The sequence below is a fragment of the Australozyma saopauloensis genome, chromosome 5 (assembly GCF_035610405.1).
Source record: "Australozyma saopauloensis chromosome 5, complete sequence".
In the NCBI taxonomy this organism is placed as follows: Eukaryota; Fungi; Ascomycota; class Pichiomycetes; order Serinales; family Metschnikowiaceae; genus Australozyma; species Australozyma saopauloensis.
The window spans coordinates 235,183-262,851 of NC_086135.1; the positions used below are offsets into that span (position 1 = coordinate 235,183).

The window sequence follows — 27,669 nt, forward strand, 5'->3', positions numbered from 1 at the left end:
TTCTTTAAAACCACACATTCTTCTTCATTCTAGAATCAGTATTCGTCTACTTTTTGCTACTTTGAACAGGTCATTTTCTACTGCTCCTAGATCCTGACTCTTTCTGCTTTTTGTCTAGAATTTACCATCTTAAACTCGAAACTATGGAGAACCCATCGGTTAAAAGACAAATGAACAGGGCATCTCAGCCCCAGGATGTTAACCCTGACGTTGCTTCGTTGGCAACTTTGGGTATGAGAATCCGTAAAGCCGTCGCTGATGGATATGCTCTGAGAGACAACTCCCATTTGTCCTATGATCCACAGTACTTCAGCCGTCCTCAAACTTTCGACAGAGTGGCTTTGCCAAGTGGAATGGATGCCCCTCCATCCTTGTCCAATGACGGTCTGACCTTCCAGTCTGGCCTGAATGTCAGTGAATGGGGTGCACCTCAAATGAACATGACCACAATGCCTTTCAACGCAGGAACTAAGAGAAGGGCCGACGATGAGTCCGTTGGTATGTTTGACAAGAACTTCTTTTTGCCCCGTGCTGAGGTCCAATTCCCATCGTATGAGGAGTTCAGTGCTGGAAGCGGCCAGCTCAGCTTCAATGAGGACTTCTAGACTGGCTCTAGAACCAATGGTATACATTCTCGATGCGTTGCGTTTATTTTCTACTTAGTTTTTGTTTGTAATTGATATCTTTTTTTTTGTGAAGCTGTTTTGTTTTAGATAATGCCTTGTCATGTAATATTGGTCTCGAAGCTATAAAGAATAGATATTCTGGTGAGATTGATCGTAACAATTACTCCACGGCAAGCTTTTTGAAAACAGGGGTGAGAAAATAAAGCTTTCAGTAGAATTTCACTTCTTCCATTTCCTTGCACTGATCAATCATACCTCGACAAGGCTTCTTCACTTACCTTTAGCAATGACTCCATAATTACAAGAAACAAAGCCTCAATTAATTCAAAAAATCAACCTTAAAGTTTGAGCATATTTGTAATTAAATTAAAAAACTTCTCTTTGAGCTCTATTGCCTTCTCCCAGATACTCACTGTTTCCCCAGAGTATCCTTCTCCAATATACACCTACCAATGCCGTCGAAAACATTGGAACTACACATTTGGGGTCGGGAAAGCGAAGTAGCGCTAATTGATCCCGAATCGCGTGCATGTGTATGGCTTCTTTTTCTCCATTTGACGCCGTTTAATACCCAGTTCAGTGTGATTACGTCGTGCAATACTAATCTTGCCGACACTCGCAAACTACCGTTGTTGGTGGTGAAAAATGGGAATGAAATAATGAAACACGAAGGGTTTTACTCGATTGTCGAGTTTGTTTCCACGTTGCACCCTGCAGATCTGAAGTTCATCCCCAACACAAGAATGAACTCCACCGAGCTGCTAGTGAACCTCACGCTCACAAAATACATTCAAGATACATTTCACTACATTAACCAGTACAATTTGTACGTCAATACCCGCAATTACGAGCTCTACACACGCAAGATGTTCTCTTCTTTGTTACCTTTTCCAATGTACTACAATCAGCCATTGAAGTTCCATACCCACGCTTGTGATCAGGTGAAAGTAGTGGGACTCTCCTCTAGTCTGGCTGGCTTCTTGGGCTTATCTGGTGGTGTCCCTGATACTGACTTTGATGAAGAAGATGAGTCAAACACTGTTGCGATAAGCGCACTACACGAGAAGGTCTTGTTAGCCAAGGATAAGGACCGGACTCTTCTACGAGAGTCCAGAATGACCATCCGTTGTCTCAATCTTTTGGATGGTTATGTGAGCCATGTCATGGCCTTGTTCAAGGAATTGAATCCAGACTCACCTGTTGAGTTTGCCCATTTGTTCCGCCCTGCAAAGATTAGTGCCTCAGAGCTCTTGCTTTATTCATATATATATTCCATGACCCATGACGTTCTTCCCGATCGGTTTGTATGGAAGTATTTGAGCGAGAAGTTTCCACCCTTTGCTCGCTTTTCGGCCACGATTACAGAAGCACTCAATGAGTCAATTGTCAAGGATCATTTCCGGGCTGCTCGCGATGCAGAAATTCCCAGTTTGTGGAACGAACTCAAGTTCATGGCTCCCTCTTTGAAGTGAGCGCTACTGAAATCAGTACGTACTTCAGAACACAATTGCTTTGGTCATAAGAAGATTTAAATCAATTTCTTGCCGGCATTTCAGAAAAACAACTCCAGAAACAATTTCAGAGTGATGGTGCTATTCCGTAAAGTAACCGGACATTCTACTAGGAGAATAGATGGACAGCATTACACTAAATTAAATAAATAGACAAACAAACAAACAAGCGAGAATAAACAGATCGTAAACCTATGAGGTTTTCTGAAACATTCAACTCAAATCTAAGATTCTCCTTGTCAGTTTTCGTCCAGCAGTTACCCGCACTAGTCTATATCATGAATTTTTCAAACTAAATAATTCCATAACCACTGGCACTTCAGCATAGTTTCTTCACACACCATGTCCATGCTTGTGAAGATGGATATACTGTGCCATAGAGCAACGAAACATACCTTGAAGGCATTAGCGTTCTTATCGGAAGGCTGAGTTTTTCTGTTTTCAACGGCGATTTCAACAATGTAGACTGTAGATAGTAGCACTTGATCCTGCTGTGCATTGGGCAAGGGAACATGATAGTTTGATGCGGTTTCACTTTGTTACTTTCCATATTTCTGTGCTGGATCCACGGAGTTGTTGGTGTCGTGTGTCGTGTGTCGGATACACCGGATAACTCACTCCAATTCTATGAATGAGGGGAGACAATAAAGGAGCTTTCAGTCTATGGCGATAACATGATTCGGAAAAATATCAATGTAAAACCTCAGAGAATTGAAGTCACCGCGTTATTCAATAATTCATTCTGTCTTCCGGCACCTCCAGATCTAGTCAATCAATCAGAGGTCTGAATACTTCCAAAACAACGTAGAAGTTTTCTTTTGCATGAAAGCATCCACAAATTGATAACCAAAAAAATAAATTAACAACTATTTTCTATGATTGTTCGGCTCAGAATCGATCCCGTCCGGAACCACTATCTGCACTCCCAATATTATCCTTCCCATAGATTCTAGCTACGATTCTAAATACCCATCGCCAAACACCCAGAGAATGAAGATATCCACACTTGGCACCGCCCTTGTCCTAACGTGTAGCGCATTAGCCCACCCAGCCGTTGCTGCAGTCGATGCAAAAGTGACGTCATCGCCCCAGCTCGAAAAACGTCGTAAAGAAGTTGTCATAAACAAAGACTACAAGAAGTTACAGGATTTGAAGAACGGCGAGGCCGAAACATCCGAAGCTCCAAAGCCATGGGTCAGAACTATCTACAAAGACAAGGTTGAGATCGTGACGCCTACTATTATCGCTGGAGTTACTATCAGTGCTAAACCTCCAACAACCACTGATGGATTGGAACCGTGGATTTCTCTTAATGCTGATGGATCTCCCAAAACCATCAACCCAAAAATGAAGAATGGAGTCATCAAAAATAAGAGTCCTGACTACTCGACATGGTTCCAGGATGTAAAGACTGTTACTTATAGCAAGGAGGAGTTGCGTGCGCACAACATGGAGGAGGATGAGGTGTTCGTGGAGGAGAAATTGATCCCGGAGGATCTCACATATAGGCTGTTGAACCCTATTGTTCGTTGTACTCCGGACTTGTACAAAATGAAGGGTGTGGGTAAAGATCAGACCCCTGAGCCGTTCTGCTTCCCTAGAGACAACAGCCGTCTCTACATGGACAAATCATATTTCATTACATGGTACTATCCATTCTTCGGCAAGGATGTTGAGAAGGTGCGGGTCCATTTATCATATGTTAAGGAGAGCTGGAAACAGAAAGGAATGAGAAAGAGAGACCTTGACGCTTCAGAAAACGTTGTTGAGAAACGGTCTGAAGTGATGCAAAAGGGCGGCCAGCTCAGTAAAAACTCGTTCTATATGTCAGAGTGGCTTCTCAAAGAAGAGGGTATGTTGCCAATTACCATTGATCCCGAGTGGTTTAACGACGGCGAGTACTACCACAAGGTCTTGATCTCGCTCCAGCCAGACAACATGACTGATGATGAGTTTGACCACTTGGAAAATTTCGTGGTGGTGGAGATCGCACAGAAGGCGCGTGTAGCTAAGGGTACCTATCTCGACTTGAAGGAGCAAGAAGAGCTCAATGAATTGAAGGCATTGCATGGCGAGGACTACGACATTGAGGAGGGCCTCGACTTGGAGTTGTACATGACCATTGTGACGTTGCCCACATGTGTTTTGGTGGCGGCAGTTTTGATGTACTTGTTTGTTTCATACAACAAGAGACAGTACGACTTGGGATTCTTGAAGAAGGTCAAGCTTAACAGAATGAAGACCAAAACCAAGAAGGGGCTGTACATGGAGTTGCCTCAATGGCTGGGAGAGAAGAAGGATTAGGGAAGAAACATCTATACATAATTGCACCAAGAATCAAACATTGAAGTTTATTGATGAACCAAATAATATAATTAGCTTTTGAGAGAAACCTATCTTATCCAAAATGTCAATTGTTCTCGTTTTGCAGCCAATGACTAGGAGTGCAGTCTACTACGACACCCTGTAAATGCATACCTGAAACACCTCCATCAAAGTCCAGCAAAGAACATCCAGCAAAACAAACAAAAACAAAAAAAAATACTCACGGCCCACTGAAACACCGCCAAATTCTTCCGCACGGAAAAACTACATCTAATTAACCTATCTCATCCCCTATGCATATTCACACTATCTGCGCCTGCACACAACCACTCAAGTATTAACCCCAGAGGTTACTACCCATATATTCCCGTTTTTTTCTTGTATCATTAATGCCACCACCATGTTTTTTTTAAATCCCCCAATCGAAGATATGTCGCAGGGCTGGCTCCTCACGATTCTATCGTCTGCGCTCTGTGTTCTCGGCTGTTTTGTCATCTTCCTCGATGATATCTACTACTTGATTGTTCCCAAATGGGTTTCTTCCCGGTATCCATTCCAGATCCGTGAGAATTATGCATTTATGAATGGGCTGCTTGCGTTCAGTAGTGGCTGTTTGCTTCTCACGGCGCTCTACCGTCTTTTGCCGGAGGCCATGGCGCATTTCAAGATGGGCGGCTCCAACGATAATTACAACATGGAATTGGTCGCCTCATTTGTGGGCGGCATCACCATTTGCGGCTTGTTTAACCAGGGCTTGCACATGTTGACTACGGAATCGGTGGTGCACTGTTCTCACGATGGAGAGACTCATGGAGATGAGGAACTGGGCCATGATCATGGCCACAGTGAGACTCATAAACATAAACATAAACACAGCCATAGCCACTCTCATGATGAAGAAAGTAATATCGGTGATGAGACCCACTCCCATAGTCATGGTTCGGAAGGCCTGACTAGTTCGGAACAAATTAGTACTTTCCCCAAATCAGCTTCTGCTGAGGATGTCAATTCTCACCTGCACCACCGTGATCATACTGAGTCCCACGAGGAGTCAGAAAACTCGCCATTGTTGGCCCTGGATGGTCCTCCTCAACTCTCCAGGAAAAAGTCCTTGATGCACTTTTTGGCTCACGGCTCAACTGAAGAAGAAAGCCTCTTGGGTGAATGTAAGGGCTATACCTCTGCGGAGCTCTGCCATTACGAACAAAATGGAGGGCTCCATTTCTGCGAGGTTCCACAGCTCCGTAAGTCTGAACTTGCAGACGACCCGAGACTTGAAAGGGTTCCTGTCGAAAGTCACGGCGCCAATGACTCCCTATGGGATCGCCACTCACACCATAAGGCTGGTGAACACCATCATCACCACGTCAACTCGCCCATGTCGCGGCTTCTTCTCATTGGAGTTCAGACCATTCTCGCCATCACGCTCCATAAGTTTCCCGAGGGATTCATCACATACATCACGCTGAAGACAAACCCGCAATTGGGAGTTTCAATTTTCCTAAGCTTGCTCATTCACAACTATACGGAGGGCTTCTCCATGTGTTTGCCATTATACTACTCCTTTGGTGAGTCCAAGTGGAGAAAATGGAAGGCTGTGGGTATAAGTGCATTTTTGGGTGGTTTGTCACAGCCCGCTGGTGCATTTTTCGGGTATTTGTTTTTGAACCACCTTGGTGAAGGTAATGTTGACGTGGACAAGTTGAACTTTGTCTTTGGTGTCTCCATGGCCATGACGGCTGGTTTCCTCACTGTGATCGCATTGTCCATGTATGGTTCTGCCGTCTCATTCAGCGGGCTGCCAAACTTTGTCTGTATTTGGTCGTTGTTGGGAATGTGTACCATTGGCATTCTGACTATTTTCACCGGTAGTGACTGATTTTGTTTTCTCTAGCACATGCCTCTACGGCATGGAAGGTAATTGATTAATATTCTTGCATGAAATTTGTAGATTTTTGAGCGACCTCCTTTATTGGGTAATCTCTAAACGAGCTGCTATTTGGTTGGGTGATCCATGCTCTGTGTCTGCTTGACTTCCGATTTTGGATACAAGATACGAACATTCGAGGGAATGATTACGGAAATGCGATGAGATTTCTTTATTTTTTCTAAGAAGAGAATTGCTCGAGTTTCTGTCAATACTAATACATTACGTCTTTCAAACGCAAGGATTTGCAGCCAGTCAAAAAGAAATGGGCCTGCACCTACATAAATGTAGCCTTTAAGAAAGACCCCTCTAAATGGGAACCAAGAGCAGTTTTTTAACCAATACTTCCACCAGAAACAACTCAAATTTGACGAAAAAGAACAAAAACCTTTCTCTCGTAAATATCACAACCCTGCCCAAGATTCTATCAGAATATTCCCCTTTGACACCTTCCAGTTTCATACCTGCAGATGAGAGAAGAAGGGGAGTGACTGAACCTAAAAAAGCGAGTGGTAAGTGCACGACCGACCTACACCTGGACGTACTTGTGCCTTGTGCACACTAATTATTGCCAACTACTACTTTTTTTTACTCGATTAACGTTCAAAATGATGGCCCACGAGCTCCCGCTACAAGCGCACGGCGTACCGCATACAGCGCCTGTAAGCAAGACCAAAAAAGGCAAGCATCACCAAGCGAAAATCCTGTTACCGAATGGGCAGAAACCAGATTTCGGGCCGGGAAAGGAGAGACTGCCACAGCTTCCAAATGGGGCCAAACCAGATTTCGGAACCGGTGAGGTTCCCAAGAAGGGCAAAAAGTCCAAAAAGCTGGGTCAAAATGGTGCCCTGAAAGCTGCTGGTGGCCAGAACCAGAACAAGGCTCAAAGCAATGGCAACGGACCAAAGAATACCAACACGAACAACAACAGCAAAAGCAACAACAACAGCAACGACAATACTGCCAGCTCTCACAACGGGAATGGTATCAGTATCGGAAACAGCAATGGCAATGCCAATGGCAACCGTAGAAATGGTTCTTCTGGAAAGAACCTAGACTGCTATGCTGGCTCATCCTTCCACTCCTCGCCTGAAGCCTTGGCTTTGCCCAAACCTTCGTTTGCTTCTGCTTCTCAATCTACTTCTGTTTCTGCGTCGTCGCCTCCCCGCAACGACCCTGCTGGCCTGCCTCTCCAGATGCAGCCAGTGTTTCACTCTCCAGCTCCACAGCAACAACTTCCTTTCACCCATCCATCAGGACAGTATAACTTGAATCCAGCATTCGTGTATCAGGGTGTGCCTGGAGCCGGACCTCCTCGGTATCCTATCACTACTTACCCTCCACCTCCCAAGCAGAACTACTCATACGGAGGTATGATGCCAGGGTTTATGCCTCCTGGACCACACATGCACCATTATCAACACTATCCCATGGCGCCACCGCCACCACCAATGCCAGTGGCGAGCCACCAGCCACCCCAGAACGGACAGAAGATTCTGTTCAATGATTTGATTGGCTCGTCCAAGTGAGGTGGACACGGAAAGTATGGCGCATAGGCGCGCACTTCACTTCGCTGACTTCGCTGATTGTTTCCGAAGATCTCTTATTTGTCATGTACTTCTAGACTCCGAATATGGAGTGTCCATTTTCAGGTTGGGCAGTTTCGGTATATTTTTGGGGTTAATTTTCCCCTTTTTCCACTTTCTGCCTTTTTTTTTTTTTTTTTTTCTTTTTCATCTCTACTCTTTCACTCTCGTATAGTTTTGAATGTATGATTAGGTTGAATTGAGCGTCAATGAGCGACGCTATCGAATGATAAGCTTAGCAATTAGCAATGTAGAAGGGCCAATTTGGTAATCGTTAAGAACCAACAAGGTTTTGCCTGTCACTGAAGGAGTTCCTTCTCTCTCATAGTAGTCCATGCAATGACCAGAGACTGCCTTGATCGGAAACCACTTGGTCACAAAGATCATCTCAAAACATTTCTCAAATTGCCCTCTGGATTAATTTTTAACCGCCGTTGACTTTATCAACCGTTTTTTGTTAGCGCCGTTTTTTCAGCCGCACCCGTTCGTCAATCTGCAATCCCACTAGTTGACATAGCAATACTGCCACCAAAACGGAAAATAGAGACAAAAAACAGAAGATCATCAAACTATCACACCCATGCTAACTTGAAAATCCCCTCCATAATTGTCTACTTCCCATATTTCACCGCAATTCACAACTCATCACTCATCTCTTCCCGGAGTGTTCCTGCATGCACAGTAACCACTTTGCACCTCCATCATTTCAGCCTATCTTCTCCATACTTCTGCCTCTTCCCCACCTTCCACCAAAATGAAAGGAAAGGAAATCAGAATCATCTCTCTTTTGGTGCTCGACACCATCTTCTTCCTTTTGGAAGCCATCGTGGGATATACGGTCGGCTCGTTGGCGTTGGTGGCCGATTCGTTCCATATGTTGAACGATATCATTTCGCTCTTCATTGCTCTTTGGGCTGTCAAGGTCAAAACTCTGAAACCTGCCGACGGCAAGTACACCTATGGCTGGCAGCGGGCGGAGATTTTGGGTGCGTTGATCAATGCGGTGTTTCTTTTGGCGCTTTGCTTCACGATTGTGATCGAGGCCGTGCAACGGTTCTTTAGTGCGCCCGAGGTGTCGAACCCTAAACTTATCTTGATTGTAGGAATCGCCGGATTGGCCAGTAATGCCATTGGGCTTGTTTTGTTCCATGAACATGGCCACTCGCACGGCGGAGGTGGAGGTGGTCACTCCCATGGCCACGGCCACAGCCACTCTCACGGTGGCGACGAGCCACAAGAGGATGAGGAGGCTCAAATTGGCGGAGAGTTGTATACCGAGAACAACGGTTCCAGCAACAGCATTTCGCAGTACATGCCTAACAACGTGGTTGGTCGCATTGATGAGAACAGCCACCTTTTGCCTACCGAACACAACACTCACTCCGGCGAGAACTCCCACGCACAAAAGAAGAAGACAAAGTCCATGAACATGGAGGGTGTGTTCTTGCACGTTTTGGGTGATGCTTTGGGTAACGTCGGTGTCATCATCACTGCTTTGTTCATTTGGAAGACTGACTACTCCTGGAGATTCTACAGTGACCCTGTGGTGTCGCTCGTGATCACCATGATTATTTTCTCTTCTGCTTTGCCCTTGTGCCGTAAATCCTGTAAGATCTTGTTGCAGGCCACTCCACAGTACTTGGACTCAAACAAAATTGTCTGGGAGATTGTTCAAATCCCCGCCATCAAGTCCGTACATGACTTTCATGTGTGGAACTTGGATGAGGACTTCATGGTTGCTTCCTTGCATCTTGAATTGAACGAGGAAGAACCAATTAATCCTTCTACCAAATCTCAGATTGATAAGTCTGCGTTCATCGACACCGTGGCTAAGGTTAGACTGATCCTCCACAAATATAGAATTAACAGTGTCACCATCCAACCGGAGTTCCTGGCCAAGGAGGATGGTGCTGTTTTCGGTGCCAATGCAACTTCTTGTCAATAGACACACACATACATACACACTTCCTCTCTTCCGTTTACAATTTATATGCAAAATAGTGACAGATTTATATTTATTATCATTTCTACATCGGGATCTCATGAGTCGTAACTTGTAAATATTTATAATACAATGGGCATATTAGTTATGTATGAATAAGGTCCTTGATGTAGATGGTCTTGTAAGGAACCTTTTTGACGAAGTATTTGTTGCGCTTATCCTTATCCATACCAGCGGCCAATGGCTTGGTGTTGCCTCTGAAAATTGAGTGTGATGTCTTGGCGTTGCTTTGATACGATTGAACATCGGACATGTCAAACATTTCGGAGCGGGCCAAAACAGTCGACTTTGATCTAATTTCAGATGAGGAGATTCTGGAGGAATAGCCTGCAGAAGCCATTGAAGCATTGGCGTTACCTGAAGTAACTGGAATTGGTGCAGAGATGGTTTTCTTCTGAGCGGATGAGGAACCAAATATTGAGTGAAGTTTCTTGAGGAAGCTCTTTCTCGTGGACTTGGTTTCCGTTGTCATAGAAGCTACCAGTGTACGATCATTGGCCAAGGGCTTGCTCGTCTCTTTTTTAATAAGTTCAACCTTTGGCGCCTTAGAAGTAGGCTTATGGTCGAACGAGGGTATCTTTGGAGGAGGCGCAAATTTGTAAGGGTTCTCCCGGGTTGGCGGACTGTTATCTGGCGGCAACGAAAAGACACTACGAGCATAGCTGTGAGGCTTCGATACCAGTCTGCTGCTGTAAGCAATGGAGGCAGCGTCACTCACATCGCTGCTCATGCCCTTCTTCAAAACGTAACTGCTCTTCATAAAACCAACTGAAGCACGCTTACCTTGATCAGAACCACCAAAGTGAGGCACGGAAGACAGATATGCTTTGTTTGCATATGGGCTATCATACTCCTTGGCGAGGAATGGAAATCCATAGGATCTAGGCTGAGGGCTAGCCACGGCAGCACCACTAGACTTAAAGTTGTTCACATGGTCGGAGTGTCCGGAACCCGACGAGATAGACGACTTGTAGTCCAGGTTGTGCAAAGATAACGAAGATGTGCCCGATGAAGCTTCTAATGCTGAATCGTCAATTCCATAACGGGAAGAAGCGGTTGAAGTAGCGTCTCCATAGCGATCTGGTTCGGATTCAGCAATTGGAGCCAATGCAGCTATACCGAAGCTCTTGGAGTCAAAAACGCTAGCCCTGGGCTCCTCGGGAGAGCTGAAATTAATTTCATCCTCTAGACTTATGTCATCTACAGTGCTGATGGAAGATCTTTGGGAGTATGGTCCATCAGGAGTGGAGATTGACAGAGTAGCATCCGATAATGATCTTCTGTGGCTTGGCTTGCGGCGAGGATCAAATGGTGCCGCTTGGCGGCTTGCCTTTGAGCCAGACAAATTCTCAGACAGAAGCCCGAGCTTCTCCATCATATGCTCGGTGTTACGTCTGCTGGATCTTGGAGTCAAGTGAGGCTCTACCTCGTATTCCCGATAAGAGGACTTTGCTGGTGACATGGCTGGAGGAATCACCAAGCTCAAAGTTGGGCCTTCCAGCGCCAGCGAGTTTCTGCGGAAGCCCCTATACTTTTCGTTTTTGTCAAGATCGATAGTGAGCCTGCTCATATCGGGACCGACAAAGTCATTTTTAGTAGGGGTGTTGTACACCGAGGGCAGTCTCAATGGCGCCACTGGTTCAGTAATTGATTTCTCTTCTTCGCTTTCAGAACAGGCGTCGTCGTTGAGTAAGATGCTGTTCGCAATATATATGAAGAGTTTGACCCACAAACCTTCCAAGTCAGTATGAAACCGATCGCTTCCCAAACTGCGACGCAATGCCTTTATGAGTACGGTTCCCAAGGGTTCTAGATAGGTCACACCGTATACAACCACTGAAGGGTTTTCTGAGATGAATTCACTCATACACTCATCGAGCAATGCCTTTTTGTGAAGATATAACATGGTGTTCTTCAAAATCATAGCAAAGAGCTCTTTTTGTTCACGAAACACTTGTGGGTCTTCCAACAGTGTTCTGGCCTCGACATTCTCAACCATTAATTCAGAAAATATGGTATCGACAAAATCGCAGTCTTTGTAGTAGTTGGCGGCAACAACATCAGTCCACGAACTTCTGATTTTAACGATTTCTGCATTAGTCCATTTATCCATTTTGGTATAAAAGTAAATAGTTGAAGAGTTGTTGGATAAGGAAAAGCTGTCAATATATAAGTTAAAGCCAATAACTCATGAGTGTTACCGGAAACAGTCATAGTTACTTCTGTCGGGAAGTTACCTACTATGGTAGTTTTGCTGATATTGCAGATTGTTGGCTGCAATTACTATACCGTATTAGGAAGGAGCGAAGGTTTACCTGCAGTACAGAATCGAGGAATTACTCTATGTAGAAATGACTGAAGTGTGCCTGTAACGGGAAATTCCCATTTGAAGAAATAATGATGTGATTCGTTATCGATTTTGGTGAACCACAGGGGTTGAGACGTGCCTTCCTGACGCGCTTCAATTAAGTGGAATGTAACGATTCTACGTGCGTGGATGGAAATGACAGATTAGTATAATGTATTGCAAAAATGAATCATATTGGTTTCTCAGCAGGCTTCTCGGAAATGACTTCCATTGCATCGGAGAACTCGCTGGCATTGGCTTCCTTTTCGTTTGAGTCGGCAGCCACGGTCTCAGGTCCATCGACCCAGTTTTCAGCTTTCTGCAATTGTTCGTTGAATACATTTGTCAACAGACTGATCATGTCTAAAGACTCGCGGGCAAACTCCATGACACGGTCTTGACAGGGCAGAGGCCCACTATTTGCCTTCTGGATTTGGTTGGGTAAATTCAAAATGATGCTCCGGATTGTAGTTTTCAATTTGACATCATCGTCTCTAGCGCCTGGAGCAGACTCCACGCCCTCCTCGCTTCCGTTAAGTGAGCTTGGACGGAAATTAGAAATGATATGGATGATCTTTTTGACGGTCTTGACGATCTCTGTGTTAGTCTCCTCTGGCACAGTGCTGGAAACCCTGGTCAACTCGTTGTCCTCAAACTTCTCAGAAGCAGATTCCGATTTCACATCAGTAGATTTCAATGGAGTTGCAGCCAGGACCTCCGGGGTCTTGGAACGGTCGCCATTCTTCTCGTTTGCATTGTTTTGAGCCTTCTCCTTCTCTAATTCCTTCTCCTGTTGAGACTCAGTAATTCGTAGTTGAAGCTCGGACACTTTAGAACTAATATTCTCGTTTGCAAGTTTGAGGACGTGCAAGCAAAACTTAAGTCTCTTTTTTGTTTCATTCTTATCCTTGGGATTGCTTGCGTCTAGACGACGCTTCTTCTTGGCCTTCTCTTGTCTAGCCTGATGAATGTTGTTGAGGTTGACCTCGATCTTACTGAACACAGGAATGGCCGCCTTCTCGACAAATGCAGCAGCATAATTGAATGTTGCATAATTACGCTTCGACGTTTCGTAGTACTTGACCGCATTGGTGACTATGGGAAGTCTCGTCATGGCGTTGACCAGCAGCACAATAGGATGCACCTGTTGGTTGACATCGGTTGGCGACAGCACCGAGGGACTACGAGAAAGCATATGGGGTGTCAGAGCAACCAGGCCATTCAGCGTGTTGAGCCTTGTGAGTGCCTCTGCTGCCGAAAAGAGATCAATGTCTTGTGGGTTCGTTGGAGATGTTACCGACAGTGATGCTAAGGGCGAAACTGCATCTTCATAGCTTGGAGGATGTGGCAGCGCGGCCTCCAGCAACTTCCTCTTCATTTGCTTGGAGTAGGTCATTGCATAAGATGGTCTTTCGTGGATTGTTGGGACTACTGTAGTTTCAGATGGGAGATGAGGGAAAATGGTGATAGAATGAACTGAAGTGGAAAAAAAACAACGGTGATTACAAAAAAGACACTATCGAGTTAATTCTCGCTGCTTCCTCAGTTCTTTTTCTACCGTTGGAGGTGTCTTCTGGGATGGTGGTAGAAGAAAAAAAAGTGGTATGTAGGGTAGACACTTAATATAAAATAGCCTTTGTGCATGTGATGGATGGACACTATCACGCATGCGAAGTGCAGTTTGGAGGAGGATGGGGGAGGTGGGTCGCGAGAAGTGTTTAAATAGCTGGAAAATGCAGTATATTTAATCTCTTTAGCGCCAAAATATACTGTTCTAGTGCGAATTTTGAATTTTCCCGGCTTTTTTGGCTCAAGTTTAGTCGTTTTTATCGTGCTCTATTCCTCTCAGTCAGATCCCCATGGCTGCAAATGCGGTACTCCACATGCACACTAATTGGGCTTGTGACACTTGACACAGTAGAGGGGTTGACATTGGTCTGGCTTCTTTCGATCCCACTATGCAGCTCGAAAATGGTTTGGATACACCGAATCGGTCATGACCCTTCTTGTTTTTTTGGGTAGTCCTAATGAAATACAACGGGTTTCAATTTTGGGAAGAGAAAAGCGGAACTCCTCGTTTAGGAATTCATGCTGGTCTATTGGCGAAATGGGTGAGAGCATGAGAGGACCGGTATTATGGAATAATTGAGAACAGTAAAAGAATACAAGTATTAAAAAATTGAGACTATAAAGAATGAGAGTATGGAAAGCTATAGAGTATGAAAATGCTCATTTGGGTCTTGGATTGTTTGATCCAGGAGTTATAGCACAACAACACTACCACGTCACACTTTCAACTAGAAAACAACATATACTAAGAATTCTATGAAGGGATCACGAACATTTGGAAGCCATTAATTTGGAGGCCATTTTTATCGCAAGAAATTCTCGCATCTCCGCCCTTCCTTGTTCAGTACAGATATTGAAGGATCTCTGTGAGGGTAATGGGGTTTTTTCGGAGAAGGTCATTATTGATCTTTCTTCAGAGACTTCTGCATCTGGTATCTTTTTTTCGGCTTTGATTGCATCGCTTGAGAAATCCTGATATTCATGCCAAACATTTGCTGAATTGAGCTTTGTCTGCTCACCGCTTCCGAATCCCAGTTCTAAATCCTCTTCAATTTCCATTGTAAAATCCACAGCAGCATTGGGCTTCGTAGTCACCCATCGTTCTGCTCCCGTCTCCGTGTCAGAAAGGTGGGACAGCATTGACTGTTGATCTGTAGTGATAAGACCTTCCAGGATGACTCTATTGTCAAGACTCGATTTAGGTAATGATATAGAGTTCTTCTCATGGCTGAAATCGAACACCTTGTTCATGGCGCCTAATTTGCTCATAAAGTAAGAGAGAACGCCCATAAGAACAAGTGAAATCGAGTGATATATCAAGAACATCCGATTTTGCGTGTTTTGGGTGAATCTAAGCTGACTAGTATCAATTATTTGTGCAATTCCCAAACAATTCTGGACACTGAATATCAAGTTGCGATCGCTAAATCCCTGCTGCTGGAGCAGAAGGAGACAAAACCGGGTCGCTTCATAAGCCACAGTAGTCAACTCTCGTTTTTGTTGTTGCAACAAGAGATCCATACTTTTCGTAAGACATTCATTTGGATTTCCGACGCGGGAACAGGAAACTAGCCTTTCGAAAGGACTAGAGGTGTCGCTCTGACTAGACCCCCCGAAATGGAAATAAAAAGCGACGCATAGAAGAAGAATTGTCCCAACTACGCGCCGAAAAATTGTCAAATTTGTCGTGGCCATAATTTGTTTTCTCAGAAGAAGTACTTGTATATGGTCTAAATGCACAAGTAACTAAATGTAGCGCCCGCCATGATGGAACAAATGTGAGCACAAGTAAATCGAACAAAAATTTACAAGAAAAAAATTAAATGAAGGGAAAGCAGAACTAGCAGAAACGATTCACAACTTTGAGTCAAACAAGAACCAATGATTCATACTTGCATCTGAATCAGAAATACTCATCGTATTCTGCATCCAACCGAAAACCGATAAAAACTTGCATTTTGACATGCTTACTTAAGATGCTTACTTGACACATTTTTTTTGTCCGAGCAGCATCTCCGAGATTGGTTCGGGTCTGATTAATACCATGCTCGGCCATATCGGCCATATCGGAAACGGCTGCATGCACGTCAACTCCACAGTCGAGTAAGCAAGAACATTTGTAATATTCGAGATGTAAAATTACTATATAACGAGGTCGGATTATCGTTCAATTTTTCTTTCACCATCAAACAAACAAACAACCAAGCAAAAACAAATACTATCATGTCTCTTCAAGGAAACGTCTTCAAACTCGCCAACGGTACTACTATTCCAGCAGTCGCCTATGGAGCCGGAACCAAATGGTTCAAATTCGGCAACCCTGAAATTAGCGAGCCTTTGATCCAATCTTTGAAATTTGCTGTCAACAACGGATTCACTCACGTCGATGGTGCCATGATCTACGGTACCGATCGTGAAGTTGGTGCTGCACTTTCTACTGTGGACAAATCCAAGATTTTCCACACAAACAAGTACATGGGAAATTTTGGCACCAACAAGCTTCCATATGAAAATCCTTTGGTTTCTTTGAGAAGCCAATTAAAGGACTTGAAGATGGACCAGGTTGACTTGTACTTGCTCCACCACCCATTCTTCACTAAGGAGAACAATGGCTATGAATTGAAGGATGCCTGGAAATTCATGGAGCAAATTGTAGACGAGGGTTTGGCCAAGTCCATTGGTTTGTCTAACTTTTCCGTCGAGGACATTAAGACTGTTTTGGAGAGTGCCCGCATCAAGCCTGTTGTCAACCAGATTGAGTTCAATGCCTACTTGCAGAACCAAACTCCTGGTATTGTTAAGTTCTGCCAGGATAATGACATTTTGGTTTCGGCCTACTGCCCATTGGCTCCAATTCTTTTGGAGGAGCGTGGAGAATTGAACGATTACCTTGACAAATTGGCTGAGAAGAACTCCAAGACTCCAGGTCAAGTTTTGTTGAGATGGGTTCTCCAGAGGGGCGTTCTTCCAGTCACTACTTCTTCTAATGAGGAGAGAATCGTTCAGTTGAACAACCTCTTTGACTTTGAGTTGACTGCCGAGGAGGTCCAGCAAATCAATGACTTGGGAAACAAGCACACAACTTTGAGAAAGTACTGGAATGAGGAGTACGATCAGTACAATTAGATTTAAATTTATAGCTAAATGATTAGTGGGAGATCATATGAATCTGTTGTAGACGTCGGCTTGAGGCCCAGAACTCATGGACGGATGTAAGAACTAAAGAAAAACTGGCTTTTTTTTGGAATTTTGGGATTTATTTGGATTGTATGCCTTTGTGTGCATGAGAAGCTTGTTAAATTCAGAATGATATGAAACTGAGAAGAGATAAAGCTGTGATACTCAGGCCAATATCATAGCCGTGAGTGCTGTTCTCACGGCAGTTTTGGTGGATTGATGCTTTAGTCGGTACATATAATACCAATTAGATTATATGACGATTCTTTCAGGGGTACCGATATTGAATGGATGGGTAGGTCATGGTCGAAGATCGTGGCAAACCGGAGGAAGCATTAATTCCGGTCCCTATACAATCAAATACACTGTAAGAGGATGCTTATTGTATATATGAAATATAAATTGGTGATCTGAGCGTGAACTGTTGAATTGTGGTAGATTCTCAGCTGTTAGTGAGTGCAACATGACAAAAGAGGGCTATTTGTCATCCCGAATTAAAACATACAATACTATCACCAATTTGATCAAACCTAAATAATTATCAATAAGTCTAAGACACACCTCAATGCTCTATTGTCAGTCCAGTTTACCCACAAGAGAGAACCGCTGAACACGCTCAAAACGCCAAATACAAAAAGAGGGACAAATGAGTCTCAAATAAGAACGGCTCTCTACCATATTTTTACCTTTTTAACTACTTGAATGTGTAGCACTGTGCTTCAGAATCAAATAACTCAATCCAAACTCTACCATTCGATTACTCCGAATGACCGCCAAAAAAACAATAATCAATCAAAAATCCAAAAACTCCACAGAATCAAAAAGAAAACCCATACATCTCTCCCAGGCTCGGTCCTCCAAAAACTACCTGTCAAATCGTCTTGACATCAATCAGGGGAACCTTCTCGCATCTGCAACATTCCCTAAACCTTAAATTTAGCGACTCAAACTTGAAACGAAACAGAATCTGGAGAGAGACCCGTGCCTTCCCAATAGATTGAAGAACAAAAAAAAAATTCTGAAATCGGCACCTCCACTTTCCTCCATCTTCCACAGAATCGACACGAACATTCCTCCACATGCCTTATCGCAGCATTGCCCCGTCACCAGCGAGGAAAAATGCCATCCACAACTAATCACCGGCTCCTGCAGGAAAACCGCCTCCGCTCATATTTAAAGTGGATCTCCTATCCACAATCCCGCCGTTTCAGATATCAACAGGCTTTTTTTCTCCAATTGACTTCTGCGCCCAGAAATAGAAAGAAGCGACTTGGCACTGCAATTGCATTGATAAATAGTCCGATAACACCTCGAAAGCTACACCACTCGTAGTGACTTTTGATTGCTGAATTTCCGTTTGAATGGCCAATTCTCACAACGATCCAAAGAATCCACCCAAGGTTCCTACCGGGTGGGTTGCCCAATTCGACGACAAATACCTGACATGGTTCTATGTCAATTTGGATTCGAAAAAATCCCAATGGGAAGCTCCTGAAGGTACCACTTGGGAGGAGCCAAGAGCGGCAGTAGCACCTCCTCCATATGAACCTCAGGGTAGTAGCAATAGTGTAAACAACACCAACGGCAGCAGCAGCAATGTTGGAGGGCCAGCTGCTGGTTCTGGTAGTGGCAGTGCAGCCGCTGGCGCACAACGCACCGGGCCCGATTACGGAGGCTATGGTGGGTACCAACAACAACCACAACAAGGATTTCAGCCACAAGGTGGCTATCCTTCTGCTGGAGGCTACGGCGGAGGCTACGGCGGAGGATATGGCGGTGGATACGGCGGCCCAGGAGGCCCAGGAGGCTATGGTGGTCCTCAAGGATATGGAGGATACGGCCAACCACAGGGAGCTTACCCTCCACAGGGATATGGCGGATACCCACCTCAACAGCAGTACATGCAGCAACAGCCTAAAAAGAGCCGATTTGGTGGAGGTGCCGGTATGGCCATGGGTGCTGGTGCCGGTTTGCTAGGAGGAGTCTTGATTGCCGATGCCATGCACGACTCACAGATGAACGCTTACGAGCAAGGATACGATAATGGGTACGATAATGGATACGATAATGGTTTCGATAATGGAGGAGATTTTGGCGGCGGCGATTTTGGAGGAGATTTCTAATCAGTGTTCGGTCCAGTTCTACATAGTAATGAGTACAACGACAAAAATGGAATGTGTAGAGAAGGGGGAGATGGAACGAAAAGCACTCGTTGTTTGCTTTACAAACCAAATCTACCAGACGTGAGAGCAGCACTACCGACTATCATTAATAGCAGCAGTAGCCATAACCCAACGACAATGAAAAAAACCTACAGAGCCCAAGGACAAGGACATTCAAGCAAAACACAAACAGTAAAATACAAAGACAAACAGCAAAATCAAAAATAAATCACATTAAAAATAATCAAAGCCTGTTTTCCATTCACTTTTCCCCAATCCCTCGCTTTTCCAAACCCGCTCCTGCACCCACCCCCTCAACCAACCATATTCCTATCATTACTTAAACATCTATATCCTCAATGAAGTTCTCCACCGTTCTCAGACAGGCTGAGCAGGTCCTCGTCAGAGCCGCTTCGGGTTATCCTACCGGTCTTACCGGGCTCTACCAACACCCAAACCCCCGTCCTGCCCTCATCTCGCTCTATGAAAACACCCTCAAGGTTTTACAAAAAGACTTCCCAAAGGAGTCTGTTTACAGACAATCCGTGGAGCAGATGACGAAGAACAGATTGAAGATCGTGCAAGAAAATGAGATCACCGAGAAGATCGAGGCTCAAATCGGTGGTGGTTTGATTGAGGAGATTGTTGTTCAGGCAGATGAGGAGTTGCATTTGGCCAAGGAGTTGGGAAGTCTCCGTGTGTGGGAGGAGTTGGAGGAGCAACCATTGGATGACCAGTGGGTTTACTTTGGCAAGAAGATATAGGTTGTATAGGAAATATATTCATCATTGAGGGGGTGTGTAGGGAGTATTTGAGATGTGGAAGTGACTGTGGTGAGCGGTAGGAGTGGTAGACGTGCTAGTATTCTAAGGCCATTTGAAGAATACTCCTGACTGTCGAAATAACTGGAATTACAATACTATCGGTGCTACTAGCACCACAACTAGTGCAACAACTTGAGCCACTACTGGACCGATGATAGTACAACATCTCTTGTAACTACTAGTGTATGAGATAGACGGCTAAAAAAGATTGTCTACTAGCACAAGGTCTCTACCATTAGTGTGAAGACTCCAAATCAATTAGTACCGTATCTAAAATCACATCAAGCACTCCATAATCAAAAGCTAAAAAGTGGAATAACAAGGATTAAAATTGCATTGATTGCCATAAACTTTGACTTTCCGAGCGGCGACCATTTTCTCGAATGTGTTCGAAGAGCTTCGTTTCGTGCGCTTCATAGAATGATCTCGTAATTGTGTAGTCACCATTTACACAGACTTTCATTTTTTGTCGTTCCCGAAGCAATTAAACTCCAACAAAATCTTTATAGACAATCGAGAAAAGAATGAATATTAGCATCTATTTATCATCTCTGTCACTACTTCAAAATACTCGTCTCTAGATTACTTAAAGGTTTAAACGATCAGCCGTAGAAACGATTCTACTTAATCAATACAAAAAAGTGCTATTCTAGACAGAACTAAGTGTTTACCAACCTTTAAAAAAAATGTCAACGACTCTTTATGATTGTTGCTACTCTCATTCTGCGTATTCAATTTCAGCTCACTCATACAACAACACTACAACCTCGAATTAAGAAATGTATTGGTAGACAATGGGCGTCTCATCAGCAAACAGAGACACATGGTTACTAGAAAGAATTTGAACGGCGCGTCAACAAAGTGCCTCAAGGCAATTTGAGGCCTTGCGAAGCACTTCATTGGCAGTGGTCACGAGGCAGAATTAACAGCAAGAACTCTTCAACGAATTGCCAGACTGCGACACGTCAATGCCGCCGGCCAGCTTAGGCTCTGTCTCCACATGGTTTTCCTGGATCACCGAGGCCAACTCGTAGAAAATCAGGTCAACATTGGCGTTGGTCTTGGCAGAAGCCTCCAAGAAAGGAACGCCCAACTTAGCAGCCATTTGCGTACCCTGCTCGTATGTAACCTGTCTGTTCTCCTCGTCGTCGCTCTTGTTACCGACCAAGAAAATTTGCGCGTCTTCGTTGGCGTGTTCGGTAACGGTCTTGTGCCATGTCTCGACGTTCTCAAAAGTACGTGCGTCAGTGACATCGTAAATCAAAACAATGCCCATGGCTCCACGGTAGTATGCAGTGGTGATGGTTCTGAAACGCTCTTGACCGGCAGTGTCCCACACCTGCAACTTGATTTTCTTTCCGTTGCTTTCAATAGTTCTAATTTTGAAGTCAATGCCGATGGTGGTGATAAACGATGGGTTGAACTTATCCTCAACAAAACGCAACAACAAACACGACTTTCCGACACCGGAATCTCCTACAAGAAGCAATTTCATGATCATATCGTATGATCTGGAGGGGGCACTCATTTTGGGAGGCAATGGAGGGTTAAACTAAGGGGAAAGTGGGGACGAATAGGAAATAAGTGTGAGATTAGATTTAGGGGATCTAGGGCTCTTTATGTATCCGAAGTTTCTAGGAGGTAAGGGCCTGGGCGGGGAATTTGATCCTTGGTTGGAATAAGTAGTAGTGAGTAGTAGGCGGTAGATAATGTGTAGAACGTATGTATTGTAGGCGTTGGCTGCAGGAACACTCTTTTGATCGATCAGTGTAAAATAAAAAAAATAGAAAATAGCCGAAACTGAAGAGCCATTATTGTATTTGAGAATTGCTCTGCTTTTTTTTGCTTGAACTGAATTTTTGTGCTTCCAGCTTGCGTCAGAAATGTCACTGTTGGAGAGAAAAACTAACCGGAGATTCTTCTTCGTAGGAACTCGAAGGAAGTTCATATTTAATAGAGATTAGAGAAGCGTTCACGCAGAGCTCTCGCCATTACCCATTAATATATCTATTTCTATACAGCGCCGGATTACAAGAAAACCTCAGCATTAATCTCAACAGAAGAGGCAGCATATGGGATCTCAAAGCTGCTCATAACCTCGGGATGCAAAACTCCAATGGCACCAATGTGCTGCACCTCGGCATCCTCAGAAGCTCTGAAGAATACCTTGGCTCCTCTTCCTGGGAAGAAGGTGGCATTGTCCTTGTCCTCTTCTATCCAGTATCCCCTCTTGTTCATGTTCTTAGGATCTTCGAGCCATGGAGTTCTCATGGTCTGCATGATTTTACCCAACAAACCTTGAACGAACTCAAAACCAGAGGTCTTACCAGCGTAGATAGCACACCAGTTTCTTCTGTTGAATGCTCTTCTCTCCAAATCAAGGTTCTTCAAAACAATGTCACCACACTCGAAAACCTTGATTGGCAAAGAGTGCTTTCTGTTCTCCTTGATGGTTTTGAGGATACCAGGCACCAAAGTAGTTCTCACAACTTGGTACTCGATGGTCTTTGGGTTGGCCAAGCTGACGGCCTGAGTGCCATCATCCTTTTGTCTTAAGAATTTGAAGTTCTCGTCGTGAGAGCACAAAGTCAAAGGCAATACCTCCAAGTAGCCGGCCTGGGCAGAGGCGATACGGAGAATGTCACCAACCTTGTTAATTGGCAAAGGAGCAGCAACAAGAGAGTCACTTTGAGCCTTGGTCTTCTTCAAATTGTTGAAACCGTAACCAATAGCAGCATCTTCCATGATGTCACATTGATGCAAGATGTCAGATCTGGTAATAGGAACCTCCACGTCCAAGATCTTGGCATCTCTAGGAGTGGCCTTCAAAGACATTCTGGTCAACAACTTGGCGATTTCCTCACCGGAGTAGTTCAAGCCCAAACAGGAGTTGATGTAGTCAATCTCGGCCTCGAACTTCTTTGGTGCGATATTAGGGCTAACTCTGTCTTGACCATTGTGCTTGGAAACAATCTGGACAGGCTCGACCTCGAACTTAGTCTTGGAGTAGGCAGAGAACATGGCCACCATCTGGTTGATCACAAGGTCTGTCTTGGTCTTGTCAGTTCCAGTAACCTCGATGAAAATGTTCTTAGTGTTCAAGGTGATCTTAGAGTGGTTGGAATTAATAATAGGAGGCAACGAACAGACAGTTCTACGGGCATCAAAGATCACAGGGTACACAGGCGAGTCACGGATGATGTGCAAATACTTACCCAAGTTCTTGTCCTTATCGTAGAAGTCCATGAGCTCTGCACCGTCCATCAACTGTGTCTGGTTCAAAGGAATGAATTTGATGTCTTGTGGTGGCAAAGCCTCGTATGTGAATGGAGGGGTCAATGTGTCGTAGTCATGAGTACCGATGGCCACCAACGTTCTGTTACGGCACAAGTTTGTGTGCAACTTATCTTGCAAAGCAATGAACGAGGCGTACTTTCTGTCGTCGAACTCTACTCCGCGCAAAATAGCAGCAGCAGCGTATGGTCTGATCTGCTCAGTGGACTTGTCAATAGTCATCTTGACCAGAGGAACTTGAGGGTTCAAAGTGAAGTTTGGACTGGCAGAGCGGCCCAAGAATTCGTTGAGCGCCTGGGCAATACCCTCAATACACAACATATCATATCTGTTGGCGGGGATCTCGATTTTCAACTGGGGTCTTTCGTCGCCTACACATTCATCGGTTGTGTCTTCGTCGAGCTCGATTCCGAAGTCAAAACACAACTCGTCAAATTCCTGCGTGGTGTACTCTCTACCCAAGAGCTGGTAGAGGTCTGCCTTGTCGACTGGGATGGTAGGCATTGTTGTTGGAGAAGGAAGTGGGATTGGAAAAAATTATGGAGTTAGTGATTGGGGTTACGCTGGTGAGGTTGGGGGTGCGTAAAACAGGGCACGCTGTGCAAAATAGATTAGGGAGATAACAGGGAAGGGGAATTATATTAATGATTAGATTGGAATAGAGATTCTTCCAAAGATTTTCTTATTCGCTTGGATTCAAGAACTTGAAAGTACTTGCTTAGTTTAGTAGATGTATACTATCTTGTACTCAAGAATGCATGTCAGAACCAAAAAGGCAGCGCTTTATCCTATATTATTTGAACCGCAAAATTCCGTTTATTTTAGCAGGCTTCCTATTAGGAGTCATAAATTAAAATTTCAGACATCGAAGCCGTTGAATTGAGAGTATGCGTATCGTATTTCTAAGATTGATGTATAGACGGAAGTAACTCCATAAATCTCGGGTTTACGTAGTATCGTTGGAGCTGAAAAAAAAAATCACGAGTGCTCGGAATCACCTTTTTTGGCTTCCGCGGGTGGCTCATGCGAAATCTCAGCCCCAAGCTTCTCGATGTCCTTTACTTCTTGCATCAATGCACCAACATCAAATACACTATCAGGCTTTGTTTCTTCATGAGTGCGCTGAGTTCCTGTAGTCTGAACATTGTACTCTTCGAATTCTGCAGCTGGTGCTGCGCCTCTGCGTTCATCGTCGGTTTCCTTTGGTTTTTCATCAATAACATCCCACCAATTCTTTTGCTTTGGTCTGAACCAACTCTTCCATGACTTTTCTTTCACCATCTCCTGTTCTCTTTCTTGCTCCATTTTAGCTCTAGCCTCTTCGAACTCACTGAGTAACCTTCTTTGCCTCTCTCTCTGTTCGATATCTGGCTCTTCAATTTCCGAGAACTCTTCACTGAGCACTTCCCAGTCCAAAGCCTTCAAAATAGAGGGAATGGCTTTTCTGTACGACATGTGTCCATCTACAAACTCCGTGCAATCAAAATTTTCAACACCAGGAATATTCTCAATGGGTGAAATACCAGCAACACTTTGAAGCCCTCCGCCAGTAGCACGGAACAAATATCCCAAGATCCAGTCGTTGCGGATGTAACCATTCACGAATCGACCGCTAACAACCGATCTGGCAAGAGTAATCTGTTCGTACTTAACACTCATCGGATTACCCAATAAAATGACATTTTCTATCAAGCCGAAGCCACCACGGGCTGCCAATTCAATAAGGCAAGAGTAGATGAGCCTGGATCCCAAAGAAAATCCCACAAGCGTGACTGGTCTCACTCCCAAATTGCCAGAGATTAGTGTGTCGGCTAGAATCTTTCCAGCTTTCCATGCACGGTCTAGAGAAACATTCCAGGGATTATCAAGCAAATAAGAAAGCTTTGAAAGTGCCATCGGAAGCTGAATAGCCGACATCAAGGCCGTCAATAAGGTAGCACCCAAGATTTGTTGGATAGAAGTACTGAGGGCTTCAGAGGCAAGAATGCCAATTGTTTGACCCATAGACTTCAACATCTCGGGCTCCCAAAGTAGAGAAAACATATCTCCCATGACAGGGTCGACAGTGGAGAACGGAAGTCTGACATCATCCATCTCACCATTCATCCAACCGGAGACGGTGACAATCAAGTTGGAACGCTTATTGTTATGAAGTGGTTTCATTTCGAAAGTTTCCACATTTCCCAGTCTTCTAGCACCTGCCTTGTTTCCAACCTTTGCACCAATTGCAACACCACCAGTAGTAATAGCGACACTTCCTCCAACACCAGCAAGAAAACCACCAGTTCCTGTGATACCAACAGTTGTAAGACCAGCAGCCAAACCCGCACCAATCACTGGCGCTAATAGGCCCGCAGAGAGACCTATGGCCAATGATCCACCTAAGGTTGCGAGACCCACGTATGCCAAGCGGCGCTTCCTGTTTTTTTGGATGTGCTTTTCGATAAACAGACGATCTCTAAGTTTTTCATCCTTGTTCTCTATCGTCTTGCTACTGGTATCCATTTCCAAGCATTCAATGAGTCTTCGCTCGAATTGTCTGACCTCGAGAGAAGAAATATTGAGCTGATCAGCAAATTTGAACAATAAGGATCTAGATCTACTATCATAGTAGCCGTCACTCACGAGAAGCAAGAATAAATCACAAATGAGGACCCAGCGTAGATCAAAACCAGGAATGGCCTTCTCCAAAGCAGCGTTGCGAATGTCAGTCAGGAGCAAGCTTTTCACAAGATCATCGACTTGCAAGCCATGTCTACTGAGCTGCTCAATCATGACACCTTCTTCCTTGCTAATTTGGAGATGATCAATGATCTTAGACATGATGTACATTGTCCAATTTGCGAAATTTTTCTGGCTAGCTCCGAGCTTTTTAGCAACTGCAGTGTTTGTACGTTGGTTTAGAAGAGCCAAATCAGTTGCCATTTCCACTGTCAAGAGCTTGACAATGCCCACATACGCAAACGTTTGGGAATCCTTCAACATGCCCTTAGTTCCAGCTAAGGTTTCGTCTGAGTCCAACGCCTCGTCGATCTTGTCAAATTCTTCATCACTGCTTGCTTCCTCATCCATTTTATCCTTTTCACCTTTCGTAGAGTCCTTCTTGTTATGACTTTCAAAGAGGAAATTGGTCTTTTTGTCAAGTTCGGCGTACTTATTAAGTTGATCCTCTGTGTCAATCTTCGTGTATCCTCTGACTCTGTCATTGAAAGTGTCAAATCCATTGTCACGTTCGAATTCTAGATTGCCAAGTTCGTCGTAGTAGTTTTCCTTTGTCACTTTCTCCATTGTCTTCCAACCTGTCTCGTCGGGAGAGAAAAAATCTGCGCTAGCAGCGGAGTTATGTCGACGTTTACTAGGAGATCTATTAAGAAGGGGGTTCACGGGGTCAACCTCAGTGACTGCTGACTCAGGCTCCTTTAGTGTTTGCTTCAGAGGAGACGAAATGTGCACGGTTTTAATGACATCCTCCAGCTGGTTCATATGACTGAGGTCAAACTCGACGTACGACTCGCCATGGGCCGAGCCAAAAGAGTGATCTACATTTTTGGTTGCCTTCAGGTCTGAAAGAATAGAGCCGACATCGTCCTCCAAATGTTCATCTGGAATTCCCAGCTTCAGGAGCTTTGATTTGTGATTGAGGTCGTCAAGTGACGGAAGAGATGGCAATTGCGCAAGGCTCGTTTTCGAGTGAAAGGTCGATGATTCGGGTGAATCTCGATTGAGAGCTCTACTCAAATGTGATGACAGCCAGGGCTCCATTCTTAATAGAGGCGCACAAAAGCAAGACTTGGTTTGTCAATCTGTTTGTGAAGGTACAACCTTGGGCTGTTTTGTTGGCTATTGCAGAATGTTGCTTTGTGGTTGGTGATAATGTGGGGAATAGCGGCCTAAAAGAAGCAGTTCCACTGGCACAAAATCAGATCTTTGAAAATGCTTCGGTCTCTTGACGTCACTGGTTCAATTGGTCTTCCTGTGATATACCTAACCCGCTTGTTCAGGGAGCTTTTACGAATTAAGATAAGGAAGTAGTGTTGTCTATAGGGCTGGATACAGGGCGTTTGATAGATGCCAAAAAGCGCAAACCGTCAATAATTTTTGACTGGCAAAAAGTTAAATAAGGCGAGTATGAAATAATTGCTTTTTGTTGTTCGAGTTTTCTTAATCTATTCATTGCGTTCGTAGGTCTTCTTTGAACCCAATCTGTTCAACCACGAAAGTGGTCAAAAGACGTACTTTCTGTGTGTTTTCTTCATAACCAATTACTAAGAAAAGGATCAATATGCTGTCGTTTGAACTTGTGGTCTCTCGAACATGAA

General features: G+C 44.3%; 14 protein-coding genes across 14 annotated transcripts; 7 read left to right on the forward strand and 7 right to left on the reverse strand.

The window, feature by feature from the left end:
• Positions 1–86: 86 nt before the first annotated feature.
• On the reverse strand, positions 87–632 carry PUMCH_003995 (uncharacterized protein; the record flags this gene model as incomplete). The annotated part of the gene is made up of 1 exon (XM_063022947.1): positions 87–632. The coding sequence occupies one exon, from the start codon at positions 630–632 to the stop codon at positions 87–89; it is 546 nt and encodes a 181-aa protein (XP_062879017.1).
• Positions 633–1,078: 446 nt separating this feature from the next.
• On the forward strand, positions 1,079–2,098 carry PUMCH_003996 (uncharacterized protein; the record flags this gene model as incomplete). The annotated part of the gene is made up of 1 exon (XM_063022948.1): positions 1,079–2,098. One exon carries the CDS (start codon positions 1,079–1,081, stop codon positions 2,096–2,098), a length of 1,020 nt encoding a protein of 339 aa, XP_062879018.1.
• A 1,029-nt stretch (positions 2,099–3,127) lies between these two features.
• PUMCH_003997 (uncharacterized protein) lies at positions 3,128–4,441 on the forward strand (the record flags this gene model as incomplete). Its single annotated transcript, XM_063022949.1, has 1 exon — positions 3,128–4,441. The coding sequence occupies one exon, from the start codon at positions 3,128–3,130 to the stop codon at positions 4,439–4,441; it is 1,314 nt and encodes a 437-aa protein (XP_062879019.1).
• A 421-nt stretch (positions 4,442–4,862) lies between these two features.
• Positions 4,863–6,341, forward strand: PUMCH_003998 (uncharacterized protein; the record flags this gene model as incomplete). Its single annotated transcript, XM_063022950.1, has 1 exon — positions 4,863–6,341. One exon carries the CDS (start codon positions 4,863–4,865, stop codon positions 6,339–6,341), a length of 1,479 nt encoding a protein of 492 aa, XP_062879020.1.
• A 656-nt stretch (positions 6,342–6,997) lies between these two features.
• PUMCH_003999 (uncharacterized protein) lies at positions 6,998–7,918 on the forward strand (the record flags this gene model as incomplete). Its single annotated transcript, XM_063022951.1, has 1 exon — positions 6,998–7,918. One exon carries the CDS (start codon positions 6,998–7,000, stop codon positions 7,916–7,918), a length of 921 nt encoding a protein of 306 aa, XP_062879021.1.
• An 811-nt stretch (positions 7,919–8,729) lies between these two features.
• On the forward strand, positions 8,730–9,920 carry PUMCH_004000 (uncharacterized protein; the record flags this gene model as incomplete). The annotated part of the gene is made up of 1 exon (XM_063022952.1): positions 8,730–9,920. One exon carries the CDS (start codon positions 8,730–8,732, stop codon positions 9,918–9,920), a length of 1,191 nt encoding a protein of 396 aa, XP_062879022.1.
• Positions 9,921–10,062: 142 nt separating this feature from the next.
• On the reverse strand, positions 10,063–12,090 carry PUMCH_004001 (uncharacterized protein; the record flags this gene model as incomplete). Its single annotated transcript, XM_063022953.1, has 1 exon — positions 10,063–12,090. One exon carries the CDS (start codon positions 12,088–12,090, stop codon positions 10,063–10,065), a length of 2,028 nt encoding a protein of 675 aa, XP_062879023.1.
• A 424-nt stretch (positions 12,091–12,514) lies between these two features.
• Positions 12,515–13,720, reverse strand: PUMCH_004002 (uncharacterized protein; the record flags this gene model as incomplete). The annotated part of the gene is made up of 1 exon (XM_063022954.1): positions 12,515–13,720. The coding sequence occupies one exon, from the start codon at positions 13,718–13,720 to the stop codon at positions 12,515–12,517; it is 1,206 nt and encodes a 401-aa protein (XP_062879024.1).
• A 938-nt stretch (positions 13,721–14,658) lies between these two features.
• PUMCH_004003 (uncharacterized protein) lies at positions 14,659–15,588 on the reverse strand (the record flags this gene model as incomplete). Its single annotated transcript, XM_063022955.1, has 1 exon — positions 14,659–15,588. One exon carries the CDS (start codon positions 15,586–15,588, stop codon positions 14,659–14,661), a length of 930 nt encoding a protein of 309 aa, XP_062879025.1.
• Positions 15,589–16,116: 528 nt separating this feature from the next.
• PUMCH_004004 (uncharacterized protein) lies at positions 16,117–17,019 on the forward strand (the record flags this gene model as incomplete). Its single annotated transcript, XM_063022956.1, has 1 exon — positions 16,117–17,019. The coding sequence occupies one exon, from the start codon at positions 16,117–16,119 to the stop codon at positions 17,017–17,019; it is 903 nt and encodes a 300-aa protein (XP_062879026.1).
• Positions 17,020–18,431: 1,412 nt separating this feature from the next.
• On the forward strand, positions 18,432–19,193 carry PUMCH_004005 (uncharacterized protein; the record flags this gene model as incomplete). Its single annotated transcript, XM_063022957.1, has 1 exon — positions 18,432–19,193. One exon carries the CDS (start codon positions 18,432–18,434, stop codon positions 19,191–19,193), a length of 762 nt encoding a protein of 253 aa, XP_062879027.1.
• Positions 19,194–20,978: 1,785 nt separating this feature from the next.
• On the reverse strand, positions 20,979–21,584 carry PUMCH_004006 (uncharacterized protein; the record flags this gene model as incomplete). The annotated part of the gene is made up of 1 exon (XM_063022958.1): positions 20,979–21,584. The coding sequence occupies one exon, from the start codon at positions 21,582–21,584 to the stop codon at positions 20,979–20,981; it is 606 nt and encodes a 201-aa protein (XP_062879028.1).
• A 500-nt stretch (positions 21,585–22,084) lies between these two features.
• PUMCH_004007 (uncharacterized protein) lies at positions 22,085–23,854 on the reverse strand (the record flags this gene model as incomplete). Its single annotated transcript, XM_063022959.1, has 1 exon — positions 22,085–23,854. The coding sequence occupies one exon, from the start codon at positions 23,852–23,854 to the stop codon at positions 22,085–22,087; it is 1,770 nt and encodes a 589-aa protein (XP_062879029.1).
• A 474-nt stretch (positions 23,855–24,328) lies between these two features.
• On the reverse strand, positions 24,329–27,112 carry PUMCH_004008 (uncharacterized protein; the record flags this gene model as incomplete). The annotated part of the gene is made up of 1 exon (XM_063022960.1): positions 24,329–27,112. One exon carries the CDS (start codon positions 27,110–27,112, stop codon positions 24,329–24,331), a length of 2,784 nt encoding a protein of 927 aa, XP_062879030.1.
• Between the last annotated feature and the right edge of the window lie 557 nt (positions 27,113–27,669).